Here is a 25031-nt window from a genome sequence, read left to right as displayed (position 1 = left end):
TTCACTGATCCAAGAATATACATGGCCGGGACCATATTTCAGTAAAACTATAACATACAGCTATATTTCTACTAAAAACCTAAGTAATTTTTAAAATAGTTAAAAGTTTGGAGAAATGATGAGATAAGTAACTTTATGGTATTTATTGGTATTTAGAACGTAACTTAAAGGAAAATTTCAGTTTGCATATGTAGATTTTGAAACATTGTATTGTTGAACTTGAAGTGGTCAGAGACAGGTTACTGTGAGGTTTTGTGAAACCTTGTCATCATCACCATCATCATCATCATCATCGTTTAGCGTCCACTTTCCATCCTAACATGGGTTGGACGATTCAACTGGGGTCTGGGAAGCCAGAAGGCTGCACCAGGCCCAATCTGATCTGACAATGTTTCTATGGCTGGATGCCCTTCCTAACGCCAACCACTCCGTGAGTGTAGTGGGTGCTTTTTACGTGCCACCGGCACAGGTGCCAGACGAGTCTGGTAAACGGCTTCACCACCTCATCCCAGGTTTTCCTGGGTCTGCCTCTTCCACAGGTTCCCTCAACCGCTAGGGTGTGGCACTTTTTCACACAAGTATCTTCATCCCTTCTCGCCACATGACCATACCAGTGCAAACGTCTCTCTTGCACACCACAACTGATGCTTCTTAGGTCCAGCTTTTCTCTCAATGTATGAACTGTCGAGTATGAACACTGACATTACACATCCATCAGAGCATACTGGCTTCATTTCTTGTGAGCTTACGCATATCCTCAGCAGTCACGGCCCATGTTTCATTGCCATGTAGCATGGCTGTTCGTACACACACGTCATACAGTCTGCTTTTTACTCTGAGCGAGAGGCCTTTTGTCACCAGCAGAGGTAAGAGCTCTCTGAACTATGCCCAAGCTATTCTTACTCTAGTAGTTACACTTTCAGCACACCCGCCGCCGCTACTGACTTGGTCACTTAGGTAACAGAAGCTATCAACTATTTCTAGTTTTTCTCCCTGGAATGTGGCAGAAGTTGGTCTCGGAGCATTTTCAGTGTTTATTGCTCCTGAGCATCTGCCACATACAAAAACTATCTTCCTAGTTAGCCTTCCCTTGACATTGCTGCACCTCTTATGTGTCCATAGCTTACACTTGGTGCATCTTATAGAGTTTCTACCTGCACCTTTTCTACAGATTGAGCAGGGCCATCTACCTGAAAGCGTTTGTGATTTGTCTACCTTCCTACTTATTAGGACTTTGGTTTTGACTCTAAGGCCCTTCCATTCTAATCCTTGCTTCTACACCTGAAACTTCTCCTCCAGTTCTAATAGTGACTCAGCAATTAGAGCAAGGTCATCAGCATAGAGGAGCTCCCAGGGGCATCCTGTCTTGAATTCCTGCGTTATTGCCTGGAGGACTATGATAAATAGGAGGGGGCTGAGGACTGAGCCTTGGTGGACCCCTACCTCTACCCGGAATTCCTCATTGTATTCGTTGCCAACCCTCACCTTACTAGCAGCGTCCCTGTACATAGCTCGCACAGCTCTCACTAACCATTCATCTATCCCTAGTTTCCTCATTGACCACCAGATAAGGGATTGGGGGACCCTGTCGAAGGCTTTCTCCATATCAACAAAAGCCAGGTACAGGGGCTTATCTTTGGCTAGGTATTTCTCCTACAGCTGCCTTACCAGGAATATAGCATCAGTGGTACTTTTCCCTGGCACAAACCCAAACTGCATCTCATCTAAACTAACTCTCTCTCATAAATCCGCATTTATGGTACTCAATCGCGTCAAGCTTCTCACTCTTTTTCTCCCTCTCATCTTATTTACTCACAGAAGAAATATTTTAATTTTGCACTTGGCAGTTATTAATGGCTGTTTAATATATATTTCTTTACTGCCCAGAAGGGGCTAAACATAGAGGGAACAAACAAGGACAGACGAAGGGATTGAGTCGATTATATCGCCCCCAGTGTGAAACTGATACTTTATTTATCGACCCCGAAAGGATGAAAGGCAAAGTTGACCCTCGGCGGAATTTGAACTCAGAACGTAACGACAGACGAAATACCTATTTCTTTATTACCCACAAGGGGCTAAACATAGAGGGGACAAACAAAGACAGACATAGGTATAAGTCGACTACATCGACCCAGTACGTAACTGGTACTTAATTTATCGACCCCGAAAGGATGAAAGACAAAGTCGACCTCGGCGGAATTTGAACTCACAACGTAACGGCAGACGAAATACCGCTAAACATTTCGCCCGGCGAGCTAACTTGTCTGCCAGCTCGCCCGTCATCAGCTTTCGGTAATCATACCTACCATCCTATTGTGCCTTTTTTGATTAGGTCCTTGTCATAGACGCATTTCAGTGCTGATAATGAGATATGTTCAGGGGTTTCGGCCTTTGAACACGCTATTGTAATGTTTTACCTTATAAAATGACAGTAATTAAACATTAACGGAGGAGTTATTTCCCTTTGATTGACGGTTTTTTTTCTTTTCGCGAGTGCATTCACCACTTCAATTTACTACGAAAAACATTAAATATCTATATAAAGTTGTAACAGAAAATAGAAACAGCAACCCTCTGACAGGACGTGAACCATGTATCTGTCACTAGGTAGTATCTGTCACTTGGTAGGTGTTCCTGTTAACTACTTTTCCTTACATTTCCCAAACTTTCTTTCTCATAATATGTTTCTGATATTTTTGCTGTTTACGTCTTCAGTATTTGTTTTATAATTCATTGTTCCTGCAAGAGTTTGAGTGTGATATCTTTTATGAGATATTTTCGAAAATAATATTTTCCCTTGAATATTGTTCAGTTTCTTGGATTTTTCTGTTCTGTCCAGATGAAAGCAGGGTCTCTGGTGCTCTGGGAAACTAATAATCTTTTGTAATTTGTTATCTTTCAACCATTTCTTTCCAAATACAATTTGCTAAACTATAATAATCTCTCTCTCTCTCTCTCATCGGTCGTGTTATTCTTTGCTCCGCAGTGAAATATTGTTTTTGTGCTGAAAATTTTGAAAATTTGCTGTTTTGGTCGTCGAGACCACTTCTTTTCTGCTGTTGCAGCAGAGTTTTGCTGTTATTTCCGCCTTGTTTCAAGGGGGAAGCGACGAAAAACATGAATTTGCCACCAATTTCTTCCGAGTCGGAGGAAAACTTAAAATTTGTTTGAAGACATGAAGGCGAATAGGTGGGAGGAGGAAGGTAAAACTAAAGAGGCGTCTCACGCGCGCGTTACAAAAGCAGACGACAAGATGTTAGCGAAGCTACTACACAACAGGAAAAGTCAAAAATAAATTTTGCGAGTGCACAACTCGCCCCTGCGAAAATATAGTTATTAACAAAGAAGAATTAAAGAAATACCTAGGTTTACTAAACAAAGAAGGTGATAATGTGAAGTTGCTCCCTCCCAGTGAATTAATTTACGCGACGGAGAGAAAGACGGTAATATATAAAACATATAATGTCGAAAATAAACAAATCGACTTTGTACCGAGGGAAGCCATAGAAAAATGCTTGAGGCTGATATGGCAACAAAGAAGTTACATAACGAGGGGTAGTCGCTTCGGCACTGTAGAAGTGCGTTTCCCTAGCGAAGAAAAAGCTAGGGAACATTCAACAATGACATTAAAGTCGGAAGAAGTAGTTCTCCTGCCGACTTACTTAGGAAAGAGAACTTCAAAAATCACAGTCATGGATGCACCACCCGAAGTAGATGTGGCCTTTGTCATAGCCGCTATTCTCATAGGCAAAGAAGAAGAAATTTCAATTCTTCAATCTAAGAGATACCACCACATAAACTGGTTTGGACAAGATTTAGAGCTTGTCATCCAAGCAAACCCCTCAGACTTAGAAACATTGCCTAGTTCCCTTACAATTGGAGAAAATACCAGCATGATGGTGGTAGTCGAGGGGAGAAAGCCCAGATGTTACAAATGTGGCGAGAAAGGCCACATAAGATCGAGCTGTAAGAAGACAGCCAAAGAAAATGCAGCAGAAGAGGCAAGCACGACGCCAAAGACAACGACCACGCCGCTACAAGTAGCAGCCACGTCACTCACCCCAATTGCTGAAGTACAGCCGACAGCGGGAGAAAACAACAACAACATCCAGGAGTGGGTCAACGTGGAACCTTCAAAAAGAAGATGGAAACGGAAAAACCCACCTTCTTCGGATACACAGGACTATGCTCCTAGACAGACAAGCACACCCACACCCACAAATTCAGTCACAAACACACACGTAGCCAAAAAAACACACACACACCTACCACAAGCACACACACACCTACAAACACCCACACTTCTACAAGCATACACACCCACAAGCACACACACACCCCTCCACAATCGCCTAATATAAAAAAGAGAAACACCTTCACGGCAATAAACAAAAATTATAAACTATTAAGAGACAAAATTGTTTTAATGAAATCGGCGAAAAAATATATCTCAACAGATGTAAATAATACTATTCTTGAAAATGTCAAATTTTATACTATAGATAACTGAATATTTTGAACTAAAAAAATCTTTTGCGGAGGACGTTGGCCCGTTACAGATTAACTTTTCAAGCCATCTATACAGACAATTCACGAAAAACTGACCTCGCAAACCACAACACTCACAAACAGAAAAGAGGAGGGTAAAACTACACCCTCTCTCCCATTAAAACAGTAAGTTTTAAACATTCGACTAATTTTTCACATTCTCGTTTAAACTCGGTTGTTTAAATATTCGTGACCTGGGGTCGTATTGGAAGCAAGGCTACCTCCTTAACGACCTTGGGTTGCATCGTTTGGATGTAGTTGTAATTACCGAATCCAGACTGAGTGGGCTGCAGGCTTTTTCGCCCCTGCTAAACAGCTACGAGAAATACGTTTGTCCCTGTCAACCTGGAGGGGGAAGAGGAGTCACAGTGCTGGTCAGAAAAAACCTGGATTTAGAGATTAGAACTGTCGTTATAGATCCAGAAGGCAGGTTGGTCGTTTTGGATGTGACACACAGCAGTGATAAAGTGTTCAGGCTGGTCGCTGTCTATGCTCCCTGTGAAGGTAATGCCCAACAGAAATATCACTTCAAAAGCCTAGAGAATTTTTTTGGCACGTCGAACACGTTAGTATTGCTAGGTGACTTCCACATAATTTGCGATGCACGCATAGATTATGTTGGTTCGAGAAAGAATAGAAGGAGATTACCTCACCTCAACGATCTGCTAAGTCGTTTCGAGTTGGCAGATCGATTCAGACTGGACCACCTAGACACTCCAGCATGGACCTGGGCAAGAAACGACGGGTCATCCAGATCTTACATAGATAGAATCATAACTAGAAAGAAAGATAAGAAAATACTTAGCTGTCCACAACTGAGGTGGAGGCCTCAACAAAATAGAGCCAACAACATACTTCTGAAGACGTAACACTGTTTTATTCAAAGTAGCTTGTATTTATGTAAATGTATACTGAGCCAGTGTGCATAAATGCATGTATAGATTTGTGTTTGTGAGCGTGTGAATATATATATACATTTTCTGATTTATGTGTGTGTGTGTGTGTATATATGTATCTATCTATATATATATATATATAGATAGATAGATTATTACACACATGCACACACACAAACACACAGATATATATTCATGTATGTAATGATATGTGTGTGTATACATAGGGAGAGTTCGACAGTTTGAGTAAAGGAAAAATTAAAACACAATGTCCCATCCAAGTATAAATGTATTTTTAAAAATAAACTTGATATCAACTAGATAACAGTTTACTCAAAATAGCTGCCCTCAGCTTCCACTATGGCCTCAAGACAGCTCTAAAACCTGACACATGTGTTCCTCACTGTGTCTCTGGGAAGATCTTCAAACTCCTCCTTGATTTTGGCCACCAGCTCAGGCTTGGTGTTGCTGGCAGAACAGTTGGTGTCTTTCTTAACTATACCTCACACATTATAATCCATAAGATTATAATTGAAGGAATTAGGAAGCAAGAAATTAGGGCTGGTGAAATTGTACAAATTCTTTGACCCCTTTTGACTCTGGAGCTGAATCACGTTGTCACACACATGACCTTCCAGCAGCAACCTTCTCCAGCCAGGGTTTGACCAAAGTCTCCTACAACTTCACGTAGCTGTCTTCATTGAGCCTAAGGCCTACACATCAGTTGGTGGATGAACTCTGGTGCATGGACACAGTCAGAGTGCCTGCTGTGTCCCTTCCCACAGCTTTGCAGTCTCTGTTGCACCTGTCCATGTCATTCCTTATAACCTTTACAATGCCAACAGAGCATTGAGCAGTAGTAATGACGTCAGCATTTTGACACCCAGCATGAATCATCAACCTACAAGCAACTCCATGTCAGGCAGCTCTTCCTCAGCTACAACTTTAATATTATTTATACTTTCCAATGCCATTGACTTTTCACCAATACGTTATGCTGTTCCTGAAAAAAGAAGACATAAAAATTATTAAATTTAGCCTGAACACCCTATATGTATGTGTGTATGTATGTGTGTAGTGTGTTTTTCTGTGCATTTACAATGTATATTTGTGTATATGTGCATGAATGTAGGCGTATGTTTTGTAATGTATCAATGAATACATATTTACTAATGTAATCATATTTCTATCATAATTATGTTATTGTTATAGTATTTATTGTTGTGATGCATGTATAGTCATTGATTGATTCATTCATTGAGCAGATATTGCAACAGTGGTAATACAATTATTATATCGTTACTGTGAAAATATAGAATAAACATTAATACATCTACATGCATACGCACATAGTCACAATAGTAGAGATTAGTATTTAGCTTTGTATCAGTTCTAAAAATTATTCTTGATTTTCAATTATTTGGCAGCTACCAGATGTGACTCTTGCAGCTTCTAGATGTGACTCTTGCAGCTTCTAGATGTGACTCTTGCAGCTTCTAGATGTGACTCTTGCAGCTACTAGATGTGACTCTTGCAGTAACCAGATGTAAGTCTAACATCGACCAGATGTAAGTCTAGCATTGACCAGATGTAAGTCTAGTATCAACTAGCTGTGACTCTAGCATCAACCAGCTATGACTCTAGCATCGACCAGCTGTGGCTCTAGCATCGACCAGCTGTAACTCTAGCGTCGACCAGCTGTAACTCTAGCGTCGACCAGCTATGACTCTAGCAGCAACCAGCTGTGACTCTAACAGCAACCAGATGTGACTCTAGCAGAAGCCAGATGTGACTCTAGCAGAAGCCAGATGTGACTCTAGCAGAAGCCAGATGTGACTCTAGCAGAAACCAGATGTGACTCTAGCAGCTACTAGGTAGCAACAAGCTAATGCTAGAAACCTCTATATTGTCACTTAACATGCTAGGTTGCACTCTATCATCTAACAAAGAAGGAGATGTTGCTGAATGATGTAGTGCTGGATATCTTAAGAAAGTTGGGTGGTCATGGTTGGAATATCCATGATTTCAGGCCTGCTGGATGGAGGATGACTTGGGGTTAAATAATAATAACAACCAGATGGCAACAAAGAAAAATGAGCAACTCATAATTGGTGCAATAAATGTGATGTTTCCAAGTTCTCAATGCTGTTATGTACTCAATGTTATGCAGTGTACATTATTCAGTGGAGTTAATTTCTGATCAGGTGTCCTTTACTTGTAAGATACATTAATTCATGAGTTGCTGTTTATCTGCCCCTGCAATTAGTGATGTTTATCCTAGTATAATGTTTAGAGCTTATGCAATATCTATATATTGCAGCTATTTGCATTAGGTCATCAAGTATGAAATTTGTAGAAAAGAAAAAAAGTTTGTTAATGTTTTATAAATACAAGGAATAGTTAAATTCATGAAAGTATATACCCATATTGTCAATGCACTTTTGCCATTTCAGTAGTAGCTTGTCCAGCCTGGAACTGTAAAAGCCTGGCAATTTACAGCATCGTCAGAATTTAATTTTTTTTTCTATCAAAAAGTTTTCCAAATTCTGGAAGAAGTGGTAGTCAGTGGGGCAAGATCAGGTGAGTATGGTGGATGATGGAGAACTTCCAACTCCAATCCCTGTAGTTTCGCCAATGTCATTTTCACGATGTGTGGTCTGGTGTTGTCTTGCAATAAATTAGGAGTGGATCTGTTGACTAATCTAGGCAATGGGCAATATTTTTGTAATTTTCTGCATCATTTGGTCCAGTTGGCTGCAGTATACTTCGGTTGTGATAGATGAGCCAGGTTTAACAAAATCATAATGGATCACACCTGTGCTAGACCAGCAAACACACACCATCAGCTTCTTTTGATGAATTTTGCTTTTTGGTGGCTCATCTTTGTCTAATCATTGTGCTAAATATTTACGGTTGTTATATCAGATCCATTTCTCATCACATGTTAGAAATCGATTCAAAAATGATTCATTTTTGTGACAAGAAAGTAGCATAATGCAGGATTCCAAATGTTGCTGTTTCTAATTTTCATTGAGTTCACATGGAACCCACTTATCCAACTTTTTCACTGTACTGATTAAGCAGCCCTATAATTAAAGACTCCCCATCCCAACTTTTTGTACATCTGTGACAACACTTGGTGTTATTTTATTTTCATGGTGTAGTGGTGTCATCATCATTTAACATCCACTTTCCATGCTGGCATAAGAAGGACAGTTTGACAGGGAAGCAGTGAATTGCAAGGCTGCATCAAGCTCTAATGTCATCTTTGGCAGGGTTTCTGTAATTGGATGCCCTTTCCAATACCAATCATATTAAAGAATGTATTGAGTGCTCTTTTTGTGCCACTAGCACTACCATTTTACAGAGCATACTGGGTGCATTTTTCATACCACTGACACTTGTGAGGTTTGCCATATAACTTGCAAGACAGAAAAGAACGAAGAAGGGGAAAGAAAGGGATGAAAATGCTCCCACTACTAAGAAAAAGTATTTAGGAGGGGAAGGTAGATATGAGTGGCTATATGCCAGGTATCAAAAGGCTAAAATATAGCAAAGGGACAAGTACAGGTGTTTTGAGGCTCTCTTTTTGGTTAGTGAGTACAATGGTTCCTTCAGCTTTTAAGTGTTTTGTGTGTGTTTTGGATTTCACCAGCTCCTCACAGTTTTGACTTTTAGGATTTTTCTGTTGCTTTTCTGGTATCTGTTTGATGAAAAGGATTAAAACTCATGATCTAGATGGAAAGTGCATGTTTTTTTTTATATTTTGTGTGGTTTTTTGGTGATTAAATTTTGATAAAATGTTTCATCAGTGTATTTACTTATTGCTGTTAGAGTGTGGATCTATCATCTAAGATTGCAGTTGTAACATGTGTTGTGACAACTGATTTGTTCTTGACATTGCTAATTCCTCTGTTGAATTTCCCTGTTTCTTTTAGAGTTTGTTAGATTTGCCAATTTTCTTGTTTTCTTATGTTTTGCATCTTGTTTAGATGTTTTCTGACATATGCCATGTTGACATTACTGCATTTGATGTTGACTCTGGCCATTTAGGTTGTATAAGTGGAGGTGTATTTTATTTATCACTTTTTTTCCATGTGTATTATTTGTTTGATTTTTCAGTTGGCTCAAATTATTTTGAACCAGATTGTGTTGAGTATATTGAGGACTCCCTCGGTGATGGATGGATGGTGTTAGTAGTTGCTGTCATTTGTTTTGGTATTTAGTTAACATGTTGGTTTTATTTTGAATGTCTGCAGTTCAAGTGTCTTATTTGTTATTTCTAGCAGCTGTATAGTGGTTCCTTCATTGGTACATCACAGATCCAATTTTCCACAGCAGAGTCATCTGCAAATTTGAAGTTATTGGTAGTGGATATGGACATAGTCACAGCTAAAGAATGTGTATTATAAGGTTTCAGCTCTGGTATTTTGAAGAAAATGTGTAGTTGCCTAATATTATAGATTCATAACTTTTCTTTTTTTGATTTCTTGGTCAGAAAATTCAAAATCCATTTGTACATTACTGTTATCAAATCATTATGCTTTTATTTTAACTTTGTTGTAAAGAAGCCTACACACAGCATTTTGTTGTGTTTATTCCTCACTTGCAGGTGTGGTCAGGACACTGTAAATGGCAATAGAAACTGCTAGACCAAATATGAAACAAGCTGTATAACAGTAACACCTAATTTGGTACCTTTATTCTAGTCATCAATATTCTCTAAAAATAACCCCTACATCTGCAAACTATATTTCTAATGTTTAATATCCTGGCAGCTTATTATGTATTTTCCCCCAAAAGATCTTTTCTGTATGTTGGCTGTTTAGCCCCAAGTCAGACCTGACTAAACAGACCTATAAATGTTATATCATGTGATCACACATGTTCACACATTTTCTATTATCTAAAATAGTTTCCAAATCAATAATATTTATTGATATCATTTTCTTGTGTTAGGATGGGCAACCAACTATGAAATCTATCAAATTACACATGCTTGGATACATAAATTTCTTTTTCCCCTACACATTTTATCTACATGCATTTTGATATCTGCTAGTAGCCGGTCTTTTTCTTATCATTTTGAGTAAAGGCATTTTTATTTATGAGTCATTTAAAATCTAGTTTACATCCAACCAGTTTTCTTTCCATTCTAACTGTTTTAAAAAACAAAAGACAAATATTAAAAATATAAACAAGTATTTATGTAAAATGTTGAGTTTGAGGGCACCCAAAATATGGAAACAGTTAAATTTTAAAAATTGGAAAAATATTCAATGACAAGAAGAATCTTTGGAATTAATTACATTCTCTTTGTCGTATAAAATTTTCCTGTTGGGATTATCTAGAATTATAGTTATTTTCATCATTTTGTATCAATTCTGTCTGTCTCTCTTTTCTGTTTTTTTTTTTTTAGCAATTATCTTCATAGGGAAAAAATAACTATTTTCTCCTGAAAATATAGACTAATTATTTCATAATTCTCTTTTAAATTAACTAATGATTTATGTATTTTGAGATAAATTATCTCAAAAAAAAAAAAGGAAATATATTTCATAGGAGATACAAAAGTTATTTGCAGGTAATCATTTTTCTTTTTTCTTTTTAATATATTTATTTTCCAATTTACAAGATAGCATTAGTTGAATTCTTGTACAAGTTAATGAGTATGTACTTTATTGACTCACAGGAGTGGTATTATAACTGAATTAACATGATTTATTAGCTTGTATTGACATCAATTCCTGTAATAATATTGGTTACCATTTGAAACTTTGTGCCTTCAGTAGAATACCAAGTAATCTAAGATAAAAGAGCTGCCAATTGGTACCTTAACCCTTTCGTTACCATATTTATTTTGAGATGCTCTGTGTTTCTTTCAATTACTTTGTATATAGCAAAGAATTTAGTAAAATAACTTAGTTATCATTAAGCTAGTGTTAGCAATATAAATTGTGACTAAGGTTTGGTGGAAGATTTTAATTCAATACTTATGAAAACAAGACATTTGTACTACAGAGCCAGAGGCGGTTTTGGCCGGGTTGGTATCAAAAGGGTTAAAGCGATTTCATAAGAGCAAAGAGGTAGCAAACTGAAAAATGTTTTAAAAAACAAGAGTAGTACAGTCTACAATGTTGGCTGAGAAGAAGTCAATGAGAAAAGAACTCTGATAATAAAAACTCAAATTTTTGTGAATGTTGTTATGAATAATAGTGGTCACAGAAATGTATGTGCATGTTTAAGACCAGTTACTATTTGTACAATGGATTTGAAAGATGGTGATAAATGAGAGATTCATTAGCACATTGGATAGAATGCATTTGCTCTGCATCTCTTCACTCTGAGTTCAGATCCCACCAAAGTCAATTTTACTTTTCATCTTTCTGGAGATGATAAAGTACCATTGCAGAGTAGTGAATTGGCAGATTGATAGGGTATTTGTTTCTGACAAGATATATTGCAATGGTTATTTGTAATTTTCTTGGTTTTGGGATCAAATTCTGCCTTCTCTTACTGGCCACCTCATGGAGGGAAATAAATCCTTCAAGCTTGGCTCATGGTGATAGATGTCCTCTGTCAGATGCAGGGATAAATTAGTTAGAGTAACATCTTAAGTGAATATAATGAAACAAGAATATAATGCAAAAGTTGGAATATATGGTACCATAGGTACAGGCATGATTGTTGTGGTAAGAATTTTGCTTCTCAGCACATGGTTCTGGGTTCAGTCACACTGCATGGCACCTTGGACAAGTGTCTTCTACTATAGCCTCAGGCCAACCAAAGCCTTGTGAATGGATTTAGTAGACAGAAACTGAAAGAAGCCTATGTGTGTGGGTGGGTGTTTGTTCCTCACCATTGCTTGACAACCTGCATTGGTGTGTTTATGTCCCCGTAACTTAACATTTTAGCAAAAGAAACTATAGAATAAGTACCAGGTTTAAAAAAAGTACTAGTGTTGATTCATTTGACTACAATTCTTCAAGGTAGTGCCCCAGCATGGCCACAGTTTAATGACAGCAAAAAGGAAAAGATAAAAAGATAGAAAAATATTTTCCATGGATTTTCAAGAGTTATGATACATATATTTGGTTAGTTGTGTGAGAGAATAATAAAATTATTTTAGACTAATTAGCCTAACTGAGTGATAGAATACTGAAGTATATTAGACAGAACACCAAATTTATGTTAGACTAATTTGGTTAGTTAAGTACCAGAACAGTATAGTTAATGAGGCTAGTTGAATGATGGAACACTTAGATAAATTGGGTTAGCTGAATGACAGAAAACTGAAGTTGTTTGATAAATTAGGATAGTTGAGTAACAGAACAATAAAGTTGTTAGCAAATTATATTACCTGATGGACAGAACACTAAAATTAGGATACATAATTAGATTTGCTGAGTTAAATTAATTACGTTAACTGAGTTGTAGAACTCTTAAGTTGTTTGATTAATTAGGTTAGCTGAGTGACAGAACAGTATAGTTTTGTTAGACTAATTAGTAAGCTGTTTGGCAGAACACTAAAGTTACATCCCATTAATTAATTTAGCTGTGGGACAGGATGCTACCTGTTTAATTGGATGAACTGAGTAGCAGAACACTATCATTAATTAGTTTAGTTGAGGGACAGAACACTAAACTTATGTTTGATTTATTAGATTAGCTGAGCAGCAAGAGACCAGAGCTATATTTTACTAATTAGATCAGCTGAGCGACAAAACATTAAAATTAGGTTAGATTAATTATCCAAGCTGAGACAACACTATAGTTTAGATTTATCATGTCAACTTTGACAGAATGCTAAATATTTGTTATATTAAATTAGTTGGCATACAGAATACTAATGTTATATTTGGTTGCTATAACTTAAGTAAATCAGGTGACAGGACTGATGTAGATTGATATAATTAAAGCAGATGAGCGGACAAAATTCTAAACTTCACTGTATTTTCATAAATGTCACCTATTACACCAGCCCCATGCATCATTTTTTTTTTGTAATATGTATTTAGTGGAAGAAGGACAACACCACCAATGAACCTATAATACTTTGCAGACTAGAAACCTGGTCCAAGTGCTTACAACAGAGTGGATAGTGTGATGAATGATACCAACTATCAGCTAGAGCTGTCATTGAGAATTAAGTCTGTCTCCCAAGACTAACCACAGTTAATCTCACAGTTTTGTCTATCAAACTTCTTTCACAAGGCTCCAATGAACCGGAGGCTGCACCAGTAGACATCTACCCAAAATGACATACAGTGGTATCTAATCTAGAACTATCATCGTCCTCATTGTTTAATGTCTGTTTTCCATGCTGGCATGGGTTGGCTGGTTTGACCAGAGCTGGCAAGCTGGAGAGCTGCACCAGGCTCCAGTCTGATTTGGCATAGTTTCTACAGCTGGATGCTCTTCCTAACGCCAACCACATTACAGAGTGTGCTGAGTACTTTTTTGTAGCACCTGCCCAGTACTCTTGCAGGCCAATCCCATTCACCTTATCACTTCTGCTATGGAGTACAGGTCTTCTTGAGTACAGCAAAGCTCCAGGTATCTCAGTCCATTGTTATCTCATCTGAAAAGTTTAGCATCCTGAGGACCATGTAATTGTGAATCATTTTTGTAACCATACTACCAAACCTGTTACAAAGACAGCTTATGTTTAATCCACTGATAACTTTACCAACAGCAAGCCTCACCTGTACCACCTCAACTTCCAGCTTCACCGCCATCACATGATTAAGTTATCTCTAAATGTAAAAATTACTCTCAAGTATGATGTTTCCATTTCTTCTCCAAGTTTATCAGAGATAAAGATTAGACTAGTAGTAGTGTTGGTGGTTGTAGTAGTTCTGGGAGTAATAATGGTAGTAGGAGTGGCAGTGATGGTACTTTCTCCAAGTAAACTTATCTGGCCATCACTCCTGGCTGGTTACCCAATGATGCTGTCAAAGAGACAGAAAACTTATCAATCTGGGACACAATTCAGAAACCATGAAATGATGATGTATGTACATATATATGCACATACATCATCATCATAACATCCGCTTTTCTATGCTTGCTTGGATCAGACAAAGCTTATTGAGTCAGATTTTCTACTGTCTGTCATCAATCCTTACCTGTTTTCAAGCAAGGTAATATTTCCTCATAGCCAGACATGTTTTCACAGAATAAACAAATGACAGTGATACTCATTTACAACTATGAAGCAATGTTAAGAGATGAAAACAGAAACATACATATGCTCACACACACACATACATACATACATGCAAGAAAGCATACATATATTTGTCCAACCCATACCAGCATGGAAAACAGTTGTTAGATAATGATGATATATATGCATGCATGCATATATATAGGTGAAGTCATAAGAAGTTTACTTCTCAGCTGCATGTTTTCGGGCCCAAGGTGCCACTGTGTGGCACCTATGGCAAGTGTCATTTATGATGACTCCTGGGTCAGCTAAAGCCTTGTGAGTGGAATTGGTAGAAGGAAACTTATTTGCAAGCAGAGAGGTTGGCAGTTTCTTTTCTTAGCTCATTTGTACTCTGATGTTAATGCTGGACTGACCATTAAATCATCCTCACTTCTTTTCTTTCTAGTTTTCATCAGTCTTCTTTCATTCAAGGACCATGTCTCGCTACCATGCAATATTGAAGTTCTTCCATAATCATCATACAATTTGCCTTTCATCCTGAGAGTAAATATTTTGTTACCGGCAACAGTAGCTCATTCTTAATTTAGCCACTATACTTTCACAGCAACTACCTCCTCTCCCAATTATGTTTCCTAGACAACAGAATCTAACATTTAGTTCTTGTGGGCCTGTGCCATCAGGGCATTTAAGAGAATCTATTTCTGGTGTACTCATGATATATATTGCTCCAGTACATCTGTGACATATGAAGCTTATTTATTCATTTTTGTTTTCAGGCATAGTGTATCTCAGATTACATTACTGAATGTGTCATTCCTTTTGTTTTTAAAGATAGTAAAATGTTAGTTGAAAGATATCTCACTATTCATCATCATCATCATCATCGTCGTTTAACATCCGCTTTCCATGCTAGCATGGATTGGACCATTTGACTGTGGTCTGGTGAACCAGATGGCTGCACCAGGCTCCAGTCTTGATCTAGCAGAGTTTCTACAGCTGGATGCCCTTCCTAACACCAACCACTCTGAGATTGCATTATTTATAGCTATTCCTAATTGAGTGATTGACACCATGGAGGTTTCTTTGGAGTACTTGTTATTGATGAAACACATTGGTAGAAAAGTAGAGTTTTAATGACTGATAGCGTGATGACATTTGGAAGTATCAGAGCAAATCTACAGTAGGTGTGGCTATGTGGTAAGAAGTTTGCTTCCCAATCATATGGTTTTGCATTTAGTTCCACTCTGTGGCACCTTGGGCAAGTGTCTTCAACTATAACTCTGGGCTGACCAAAGCTTTGTAAGTGGATTTGGTAGACAGAAACTGAAAGAAACTCGTGTATATATATATATATATATATATATATATATATATATATATATATGTGTGTGTTTGTGTCTATATTTGTCTCCCAACACCTCTTAAAAACTGGTATTGGTGTGTCTATATCCCCATAACTTAGTGGTTTGATAAAAGAGCTCAATAGAATAAGTACCAGGTTTTAAAAGAAAATGTTAAGTCCTGGGTGGATTTGTTTAACTAAAAACACTCCAAGGCAGTACCTCAGCATGGCCACAGTCAAGTGACTGAAATAAGTAAAAAAAAATATAGTGTTCAGTTTGGTTTTGTATTGCATAAAGGAATCATTTCTGTCAAAGACTGAACTATTGATTTGTCTTAAAATGTTTACTAATTTACCAATTAATGGTTTGGTATGGAGGAATGGGCCAGAGCCACACTGTACACAGACTTTCCAAGACAACTGACATCAATATAGTTAATGTTTCTCTTTAACATCTTTAAGATAATGGCTGCCAGAAGAACATTGGCAAAGAGAGAATTTCTGGTGAGTAATGTTATGAATAAGAAGGACAGTTTGGGTATTTTTGATTAGTGTAGAGCCTTGGGGTGGAGGGGGGACACAGTATGAGTGGTAAAGAATAGGGAAAACAAGTGAATCTGTTGTAAGTAAAGTCTGAATGCATAAAACAACTCCCTGTTTGAAGAATATAAGACTATGTCTACATGATACTTTCTAAGACTTGTCTATTAAAGATGCTCTGAGAAGAGTGGAATTTTTCTAAGAAACTAACTTCAATTCACATTGTGTAGCTCATCTCAGGGTTGCTAAAAATGTTTGTAACTTGAAAAATATGGCATTAACTACTATTAGAAATCTCCAAAGCTCTTTATCATTTTCCTAAATGGAAGTAGTTAGAAATTCTGTTATGCAGACAATGGAAACAGAAACTGAACAATAAAATGTAGCAAAATTTCATATATGCCAAAAATATGTCAACACTATAGATTGACTTATGTAAATGAGGGCACCTTTTTGTGGTCACTAGACCTGCTAAAAATAGTAGACATATTCATCAAACCTCACCTATTGACTTATGACATGAAGCATATATTGGATTATGTGGTCCCTGGTATATAAGAAGTTTGAATGGTCATGGTTGGAGCATTTTTGATAGTATGCTCAATCATGTCTGACCTGGGACTTTACTGCTACTGATACTAAGTATAATTGGAAGAAGGGGTTGGATGGAAGCTAAAAGATGTTGGTTAACATTAGAAATATCTTTTTAAATAGGTTAGTAAATTGAGCTAAATTTAGTGTAGAATCATGTTTATGATGTTTTGTCTTTGATTATAAAACAGTGCTTCTCAATCCTTTACCATCACAACATATGTTGGCAATCAGACTCCAAGACTATTTTTTTCTAAATATTCCAGTAGGATACAATATTTCTTAGAAAAATATGTAGCTCAGTTTTTTATTTGCAGTGGATGTTGTGTCCTTTATTATGTCAATGGTTTATTATAATTACATATGAACATTTAAAATTATATCGAATATTTTAAAAGTAAAAGATTTTATTTTTTATAATCAAATCAGAATTATATTGCAACCTAATTTGGGTCTTAACCCATAGATTAGGAACTGCAGGTGTTAACCAGTTTTTATAAAGATCTTTTCTGCTCATGCTAGGAAATCCATTTGTAGATTCTTTATATTCTGTTGATGATTAGGAATGGCATAAGTCACAATATACAACCAGAAGAGAATATAGATATGTGATATTGGTCTCAGAGGCCCTGGTAAAGGTCATAAGTACTACTCTCCTTCCTATAACAAAGTCATATAACCTCAATTGTCCAGGTTTCCTTTTATTCTATTCAGTGATTATAAATAGAAATGTGCTGCTCCCAGTGACTGCATAAAAGATGCAGTTTCATTTCCGTTTGGCTAAGTTTTTACACAAAGCTTTCCAATTGCTCTGACATGAGAAACAATTAAACCAGTTGTATATGTAATAATCATGAGCTGCAGTGAGGTGGCACTAAAAATAGTAGACAAATGTTGTTATCTAGTAAAGTTGAGAATTATCAGTCTCAAGTGTTGTTTCCAGGAGAATAAACTGAGATTGCATGTGATGAGAATGGGTTGTTATGATTGGCCAGGTGAGTGGTTGGAACAAAGAGAAAGATGAATTAATACAAATGCTGTCAGGTCACTGGACAAATGTATGAAATCTATAAAATAATTATTTCAAACATGGTATTGTATTTTTTTAAATGTTTGTTTGTTTTATTGCTGCAGTTAGACTACTTTCAGTTGGTTTGAGAGAATTCTTTGAAATTAAAACAGAAGCAGTAATATTTCTTGCAATAAAATTAATGATGGCTATTGGCATATGAAACATTCTTACATATCTCTGGATATTCAGTAGGTTAAAATACTTCAATGGCTAAAGTATAAAACAATCACCTAAATAAATACAAGCTCAAATTGTCTGTGAATATTTTGCTGTATCTCTGGGAAGACTTCCTCTCCATGCCTACCCCATGTCTTAGTTGATCTCTAGATATTAGGAGCAGGTATTCCACTTTCAAATTATACCTACTCCTAATATTCAGGATGAACTGTTTCATCTGTTCTGTTTTGTGTTCGTTATTCTAAGATCTGGTAGTAATATTCTGTTTATTATTCTAAGATCTGGAAGAATTAGTTAGACACAGCTGAGGAGGTCTTATAATACTGAAACATGTCCAGAATTGTCATTATTTTACTAAAGAGCAAATTCAGTTCTACTTTTTAATCATTTAAATTCCAGTGTTTTCTCCCCTTTTATTTCCTTGCTTGACTCATTCATTAAAATACTATTTTTCGTCATTGCACTTGTAATGCAGTTTAATTAAACTTTGTTGGTTAATTACATTATGTTACTATCCACTTTAACATTCTAACAACAATACACTGCATGTTTATCAAATATATTTGAAAGTATTTAAGAATTAGAAAATCTTCTGTAAAGTAATTATAATTATATTTGATTTATTGTTGTATTAAGCTTGTATTATTATAAGTACTAGCAAATCTACCCATCTATGATGGAGGCGTAAAATGAGAGAAGGAAGTCATAACAGCAGTCTGTATTGAGAAATTTGTAAATAGACGCATAGGCGCAGGAGTGGCTGTGTGGTAAGTAGCTTGCTAACCAACCACATGGTTCCGGGTTCAGTCCCACTGCGTGGCATCTTGGGCAAGTGTCTTCTGCTATAGCCCCAGGCCGACCAATGCCTTGTGAGTGGATTTGGTAGACAAAAACTGAAAGAAGCCTGTCATATATATGTATGTGTGTGTCTGTGTTTGTCCCCCTAGCATTGCTTGACAACCGATGCTGGTGTGTTTATGTCCCCGTCACTTAGCAGTTCGGCAAAAGAGGCCAATAGAATAAGTACTAGGCTTACAAAGAATAAGTCCCGGGGTCGATTTGCTCGACTAACGGTGGTGCTCCAGCATGGCCGCAGTCAAATAACTGGAACAGGTAAAAGAGTAAAAGAGACTTGATAGATTACTCAGTGATGTCTGAGAGAAACCACATCATTTTTGGTGATGCAGCTATTGCAGCTATATGACATGTTTGTGACTAAGTGACATATGATGACGATTCACTCCCGGATTGAAATAGGTTCCCAGCCTCTGTACCATGAATCGTTATGTGGACCACTCCTAACAAAAGCTAGAGCTTTCTTCTACCACTACATAAGAAAAAAATGTTATATAGATATACTTTTATTTTAGTTGTTTACACTATTTTATGCTTGTTATACTCTTATACATTCAAAGTTCCCAAAATTTCTTATTTAAATTATGAATCATATTCCTTTTGATATCGACATGATTACAAAACTTCTTTCTAGATATTTTCTGTTTGGTTGACACTAATTTTCAAATTACTGGAGTCCATTGCTCTACTCGTAGTGACATATAACTGGCCATGTGTAAAAGTCAGAGTGGGTAAAAATACACCTACACAATCTAAGGTCTGTGCCTTGTTTGCTGTGAATGCATGAGCAAAATCTTTAGGGTTGAAATGAAAAAAAATCAAACTAAGACTTACCTCTCATTGTATGTGAATAATGTCTGGATGTTTTGGTACCAGAGGTTATTTTGATTGATAAAACTGAGATGCTTTGCAGTGACAATGATTAAGTATGCAAATCATTTGAGATCTCACTGTACACAGTGCAAATAATGATCTTTTATCAGTTGGCAGATATAAGCACTGATCAGCAAACAATTTTATTTGCTGAAATTATAAATAATGTCAGTTTATTTTGGCTTAAAGGTTCAGGTACTTCCAGCTGACAAGACACAATATATCAAAGCACCAGCATTGCAGAATCCCTTGCACCAATAACCCATGTGTGTTATGAACAATGTTGTTGTAAAAAGAAATTGGGGAGGAAATATGTGGAAGGGAGAGACTCAGGAAGACACGAGATAAAGTAGTAAGCACTGACAAAGGAACTGTGATGATTAGTGATTTACTGTGCTAAAACTTGTCCATCATGGAAAAAATTAGATCCTGAGAACATTTTATTTATGCCTGTACATGTTGCTTTCCTAACCCTGCACTCTTCCTAACACTCTTCCTTCTATCACTTTTCTCAACTGCTGTAATCAGAATTGAAAACAGAATTGGCACATATTTTGTCCCATCCTTTTTCTTGAGCTACCAATTGTCTCCTTCTTCCTTGAAACTACTTCCTATTAACAGCCATCCCTCATTCTCATTATCATCCCTTCCTACACAATTACCCCTTTTTGTGCTTTGATTTATTTCTCATTCCCCTGAGAGCTACCATACCTCATCTTTAACACTATTCATATTCACTATCATTTTCTCATATCTGCGGCCACCAATGCAAAGCCAACCATTGTTGTCCTGTTCACTACACCCACCCCTCTGACCCTCATTTCTGTCATTGTGTAATACTTTGCTCATAAATCCTCCCATTTTCTCATATATCCTTTTTGAACTACTACCCCCAACTCTAACCATCAGCTACCTTCCTCTGACATACGAAATTAACCCCCTCCCTTGCCCCCCCCCCCCTGCTCTCTATATTCTCTTTATATTTGCCTTCTTGTATCTTGAGATGCTCTGGCAGCTTGTCACCACCATTTCTTTATTCTTTCCAGCTGCACCCACTCACCCTTATATAATGTGAGGTAGCCATAAATCCTTTCTACAACATGACACCTGTGCTTGTCCCTCCATCACACACTAGCCTCCCAACACATGGCATAAAAGCCACCACCTTGTCTCTTGGATACATCCTACTCTCAGTCAAGGGAACTTTCCATTTCCCTTGCAAAGTAACTCAGGAATTACACTAGTGCTGATGGCCTGAAAAATATATAAAAGCATCCAGCACATACTCTGTAAAGTGGTTAGCAATTGGAAAGGTATTCAGCTATAGAAATCTTGCCAAAGCTGACATTGAAGCTCGACACAGTGCTGCAGTTCAGAGGTATGTAGGAGTGAATATGGGGGAAGAGAGTGATGAAAATAGGAGGGGGTGGAGTTGATTGCTGATATAAAATTGTGTTCAGTAGTAGTACTGTTTGTTATTGAGAATATGAGGTGGATGACGTTGGGAATTGGCTCCAAAGAGAGATAACTAGTAGCACAAAAGTGTTTGGGATGAAATATGTGCATCTCTGCTCCCATATCATTATAATAAACAGCAGCTTAGGTAGGGCTGTAATTAGAAGAGTGATGGAGGAATGGGTGTTGGGAAGATGGGTTGTGGGGACATAGTCAAAACAATAGTCTTTTAGGACTTCATTTTTTTTTAGATGGATGAGACTTCTTGAGCAAAGTGAATCAGCAACCATCTCAGTTTTTTATTTTGCTGATGTTTTACAACCTGAGGTTGGTTTTCATTACTTTGTCCAACATCTTCAAGGGTCTCCTTCTTCCACAAGCCCCATCGACTTTAAGTGATTGTTACTTTTAATTATGCATCTATATACATCATATCACCATACCAGTGCAGTCTTCTCTCTTGCACATTACTTACATGTGATGCCTCTTATACCCAATTTTTCTTATAATCAGGGCTATCGCATGACTTTTAGATGCCCCCTGCAACTTTTTGGTTTGAGACCCCATCTCATAAATCAAAATTCATACTCTACACACCTTTATTATCTACAAAACCCAAGCGTAATACCTTACAGCTTGTTGTATTTTAGAATCATCACAGCAGACTTTGCTGTAATGATTCTAAAATACAACACGTATAAAAAAAATCAATGGTATATCTTTTTCCTACCCTTCTGTACATAGATAGATGCACACATATACATACACACACACAAACTACTGTGTGTGCGTGCGTGCGTGCGTGTGTGTGTGTGTGTGTGTGTGTGTGTGTGTTCACATATGCATGACTTGTTTTTGTTACAGAAAGAATTTTGTCTCCAGTTTTTATTGCCTTAGGAGATCAAAGCCACTTTCTGGGTACAAAGTGACCAGCTTTTCAATGTCAAATAACAACACCAAAAAAATATATATATATGGGGTGTGAGGGGGGGGAGAGAGAGAGAAATGGATAGAGAAAGAGGGAGAGACTAAGAGCCGTGTTTGATACATGTCTCTCTCTCACTCTCTCTGAGCTGGCCAATGCCTTATGAATGATTTGGTAGACCAAAATAGATAATAGCCAGCCGCGCATGTGTGTGTGTGTGTGTGTGTGTGTGTGTGTGTGTGCGTGTGAATATGTATGAATGTATGCCTCTATGTATGTTTGTACATATGTATAAGTATACAACCCCCACCTTTCATCATCATCATCATCATCATCATCGCTTCTTTTTGTTTTTTCTTTTGAAGTTGTGCTTATTTTCATTGTTTTGGATTTCTTTTGTTTTTCTTTTATTTTCCTAGTGGAAAAGCTTTTTACATTTACTTATTTTGTTTCTTTTTAAGTTATTTACTGTACAACCTCGTATTTTTTTTTTCCTCCTCTGACTTGAAATGTTCTGTTAACAACTTAACCAAAGTAAACAGAAGGCTCATATATGTAGTTTGATCTTAACATAGGGCCCCTCAATTGCGGAGGCCCCCTGTAGCCACAGAGGTTGCAGGGGCTTAGCGATGGCCCTACTTATAATATATTTGTACTTTGTTGTGCATGCACGCTTATGTTACACATCCAGCAGATCATGCTAGCTTCATTTCTTTCTAGTGTTCACATGTCTTCTGTATTCATGGCTCACATTTCAAAACCATGAACTATTGTTGTTCATAAACACACATCATGCAGTCTGCCTTTCACTCTGAAGAAAAAGGCTTTTTATTAACAACAGAAGAAATAGTTCTCTTAACTTCCTTTTCTATTGGGTCATCCTATAAATAATCTGGTTTTTTCAATAGCATGAACTAAAAGTTAGATGGGGATGGGATAAACTACATGTATCAACTTGCTATACAAGCAGGTAGTAATTTTACTTTGTACTTATTCTTAATGCAAGTTTTGAAGAGTGCAGTTCGATTTTAACAGTTATTTTTTCAAAGCTATAATGGAAGTGACAAAGAAGCATATTCAGCATATTTTGCTTTATGAGTTTAATAAAAGCAACAACACAATGAAAAGTATGAGGAATATTAATGCAAAACTAGTGTCAGCGGTGGTTCCAGAAATTCTGAGCCAGAAACTACAGCCTAGAAGACGAGCCACCTCTTGGAAGATCTGTAGAGCTCAACGAGGACGTCCTGCAAACCCTGGTGGAACAAAATCCCATCGTATGTGTTGAAGAGCCAGCAGAAAAGCTTGGATTTGGTCATTCAATTATTCATTGACACCTGCATCCATTGGAAGAGTCAGCAAATTGGGTTTCACAAACTCTCCAAGTCTAATCGGGCACAGTGAGTGAATGTGTACTCTTCTTTGCTGTCACATCTCACGAGTGAACCTTGTTCGGATAGAATAGTGACTGGTGATGAGAAACGGTTTCTCTATAAGAGTGTCAAATACCAAAGACAGTAGTAGGCTAAAGAAGGTGTTGTTATCTTTTGGTGGAATATAAAAGGTTTAATCAACTTTGAACTTTTAAACCCAAACCAAACAATAACAAAGGAGATCTACTGTGAGCAGCTTGAGTGGCTTAAGTCGGTGCTAGATGAAAAATGACCATCTTTGGTTTCAAGACGAAAAATGTTCTCTATCAGGATAATGCTCAGCTGCATACAGTGAGGATGACATTCCAAAGGCACATATGCACATATACTTGTACATAAGTATACATGCACTCATATAGACACACAAACATGGACATGTGTGTGTACATGTGTCTGTATATGTGCAACTGTGTGCATATATTTATACATGTGCTTATATATATATATGTATGTGTCAATGCAGAATTGTTCATGTGTCTACATATGTATGTGGGTATAAATGTGTGTATGTATTTTTGTCTATATGTGTGTATATATGTATGTGCACATATATAATAAACATTTTTAAATTTTCATTTGCGTTTATTTTATCTATTATTCCATCGCTTTTCTCATTCTCTTTTTTTGTAAGTCCATTAGATTTCCAGCAATGAGTTAAACATTTGTTTACTCCAATCATAGCCCCCATACCTACCAACACTAACACATTCTCCAAATACAGACTTACAGATTGTGCTCTTCAAGTTTTTTTATTGTATCTGTCAAAAATTAAATTTTTATATATGTATTTATTTATTTATTTATTTAATTATTTATTTATTTATCATTTCTAGGCTACCAGACTGATGATTCTCCAAGTAATAGCTCCTGTGAAAGGTTAGTTATACACATACACACACGCATACACACACACACACACACACACACACACACACACACACACACACACACAAGATGTTATATTTAAAACTTGTTTTTTTAACTTTGAATCAGTTTTCCTTCCTATTAGTACCTCATTAGCAGTTTTGTATTTTGCTTTCTTTTCATCTTTTCTTTTCCAAATATTTACCAAATGTTGTTGCAGAAATCTAGGCAGATGTCTATAATGTATTTACAACTTCATCAAATAGGACAAGGATAGTAACTAGT

At 37.0% G+C, this 25031-nt stretch overlaps 1 protein-coding gene across 2 annotated transcripts in view; it reads left to right on the top strand.

Annotated features, from left to right (window-relative positions):
• LOC115213902 (caspase-3) overlaps window positions 1-25031 on the top strand; it is a 296363-nt gene that overhangs the window by 8512 nt on the left and 262820 nt on the right. For both annotated transcript variants that reach the window (XM_029782878.2, XM_029782879.2), the window contains exon 2: window positions 24716-24758. In XM_029782878.2, the coding sequence (XP_029638738.1) occupies window positions 24716-24758 (43 nt within the window). The remainder of the gene's footprint in view (window positions 1-24715; window positions 24759-25031) is intronic.

This window comes from Octopus sinensis, linkage group LG7 (assembly GCF_006345805.1).
Source record: "Octopus sinensis linkage group LG7, ASM634580v1, whole genome shotgun sequence".
Taxonomy (NCBI): Eukaryota; Metazoa; Mollusca; class Cephalopoda; order Octopoda; family Octopodidae; genus Octopus; species Octopus sinensis.
Note: the sequence above shows the minus strand (reverse complement) of the source record. Positions and strands in the feature narration are given on the sequence as shown.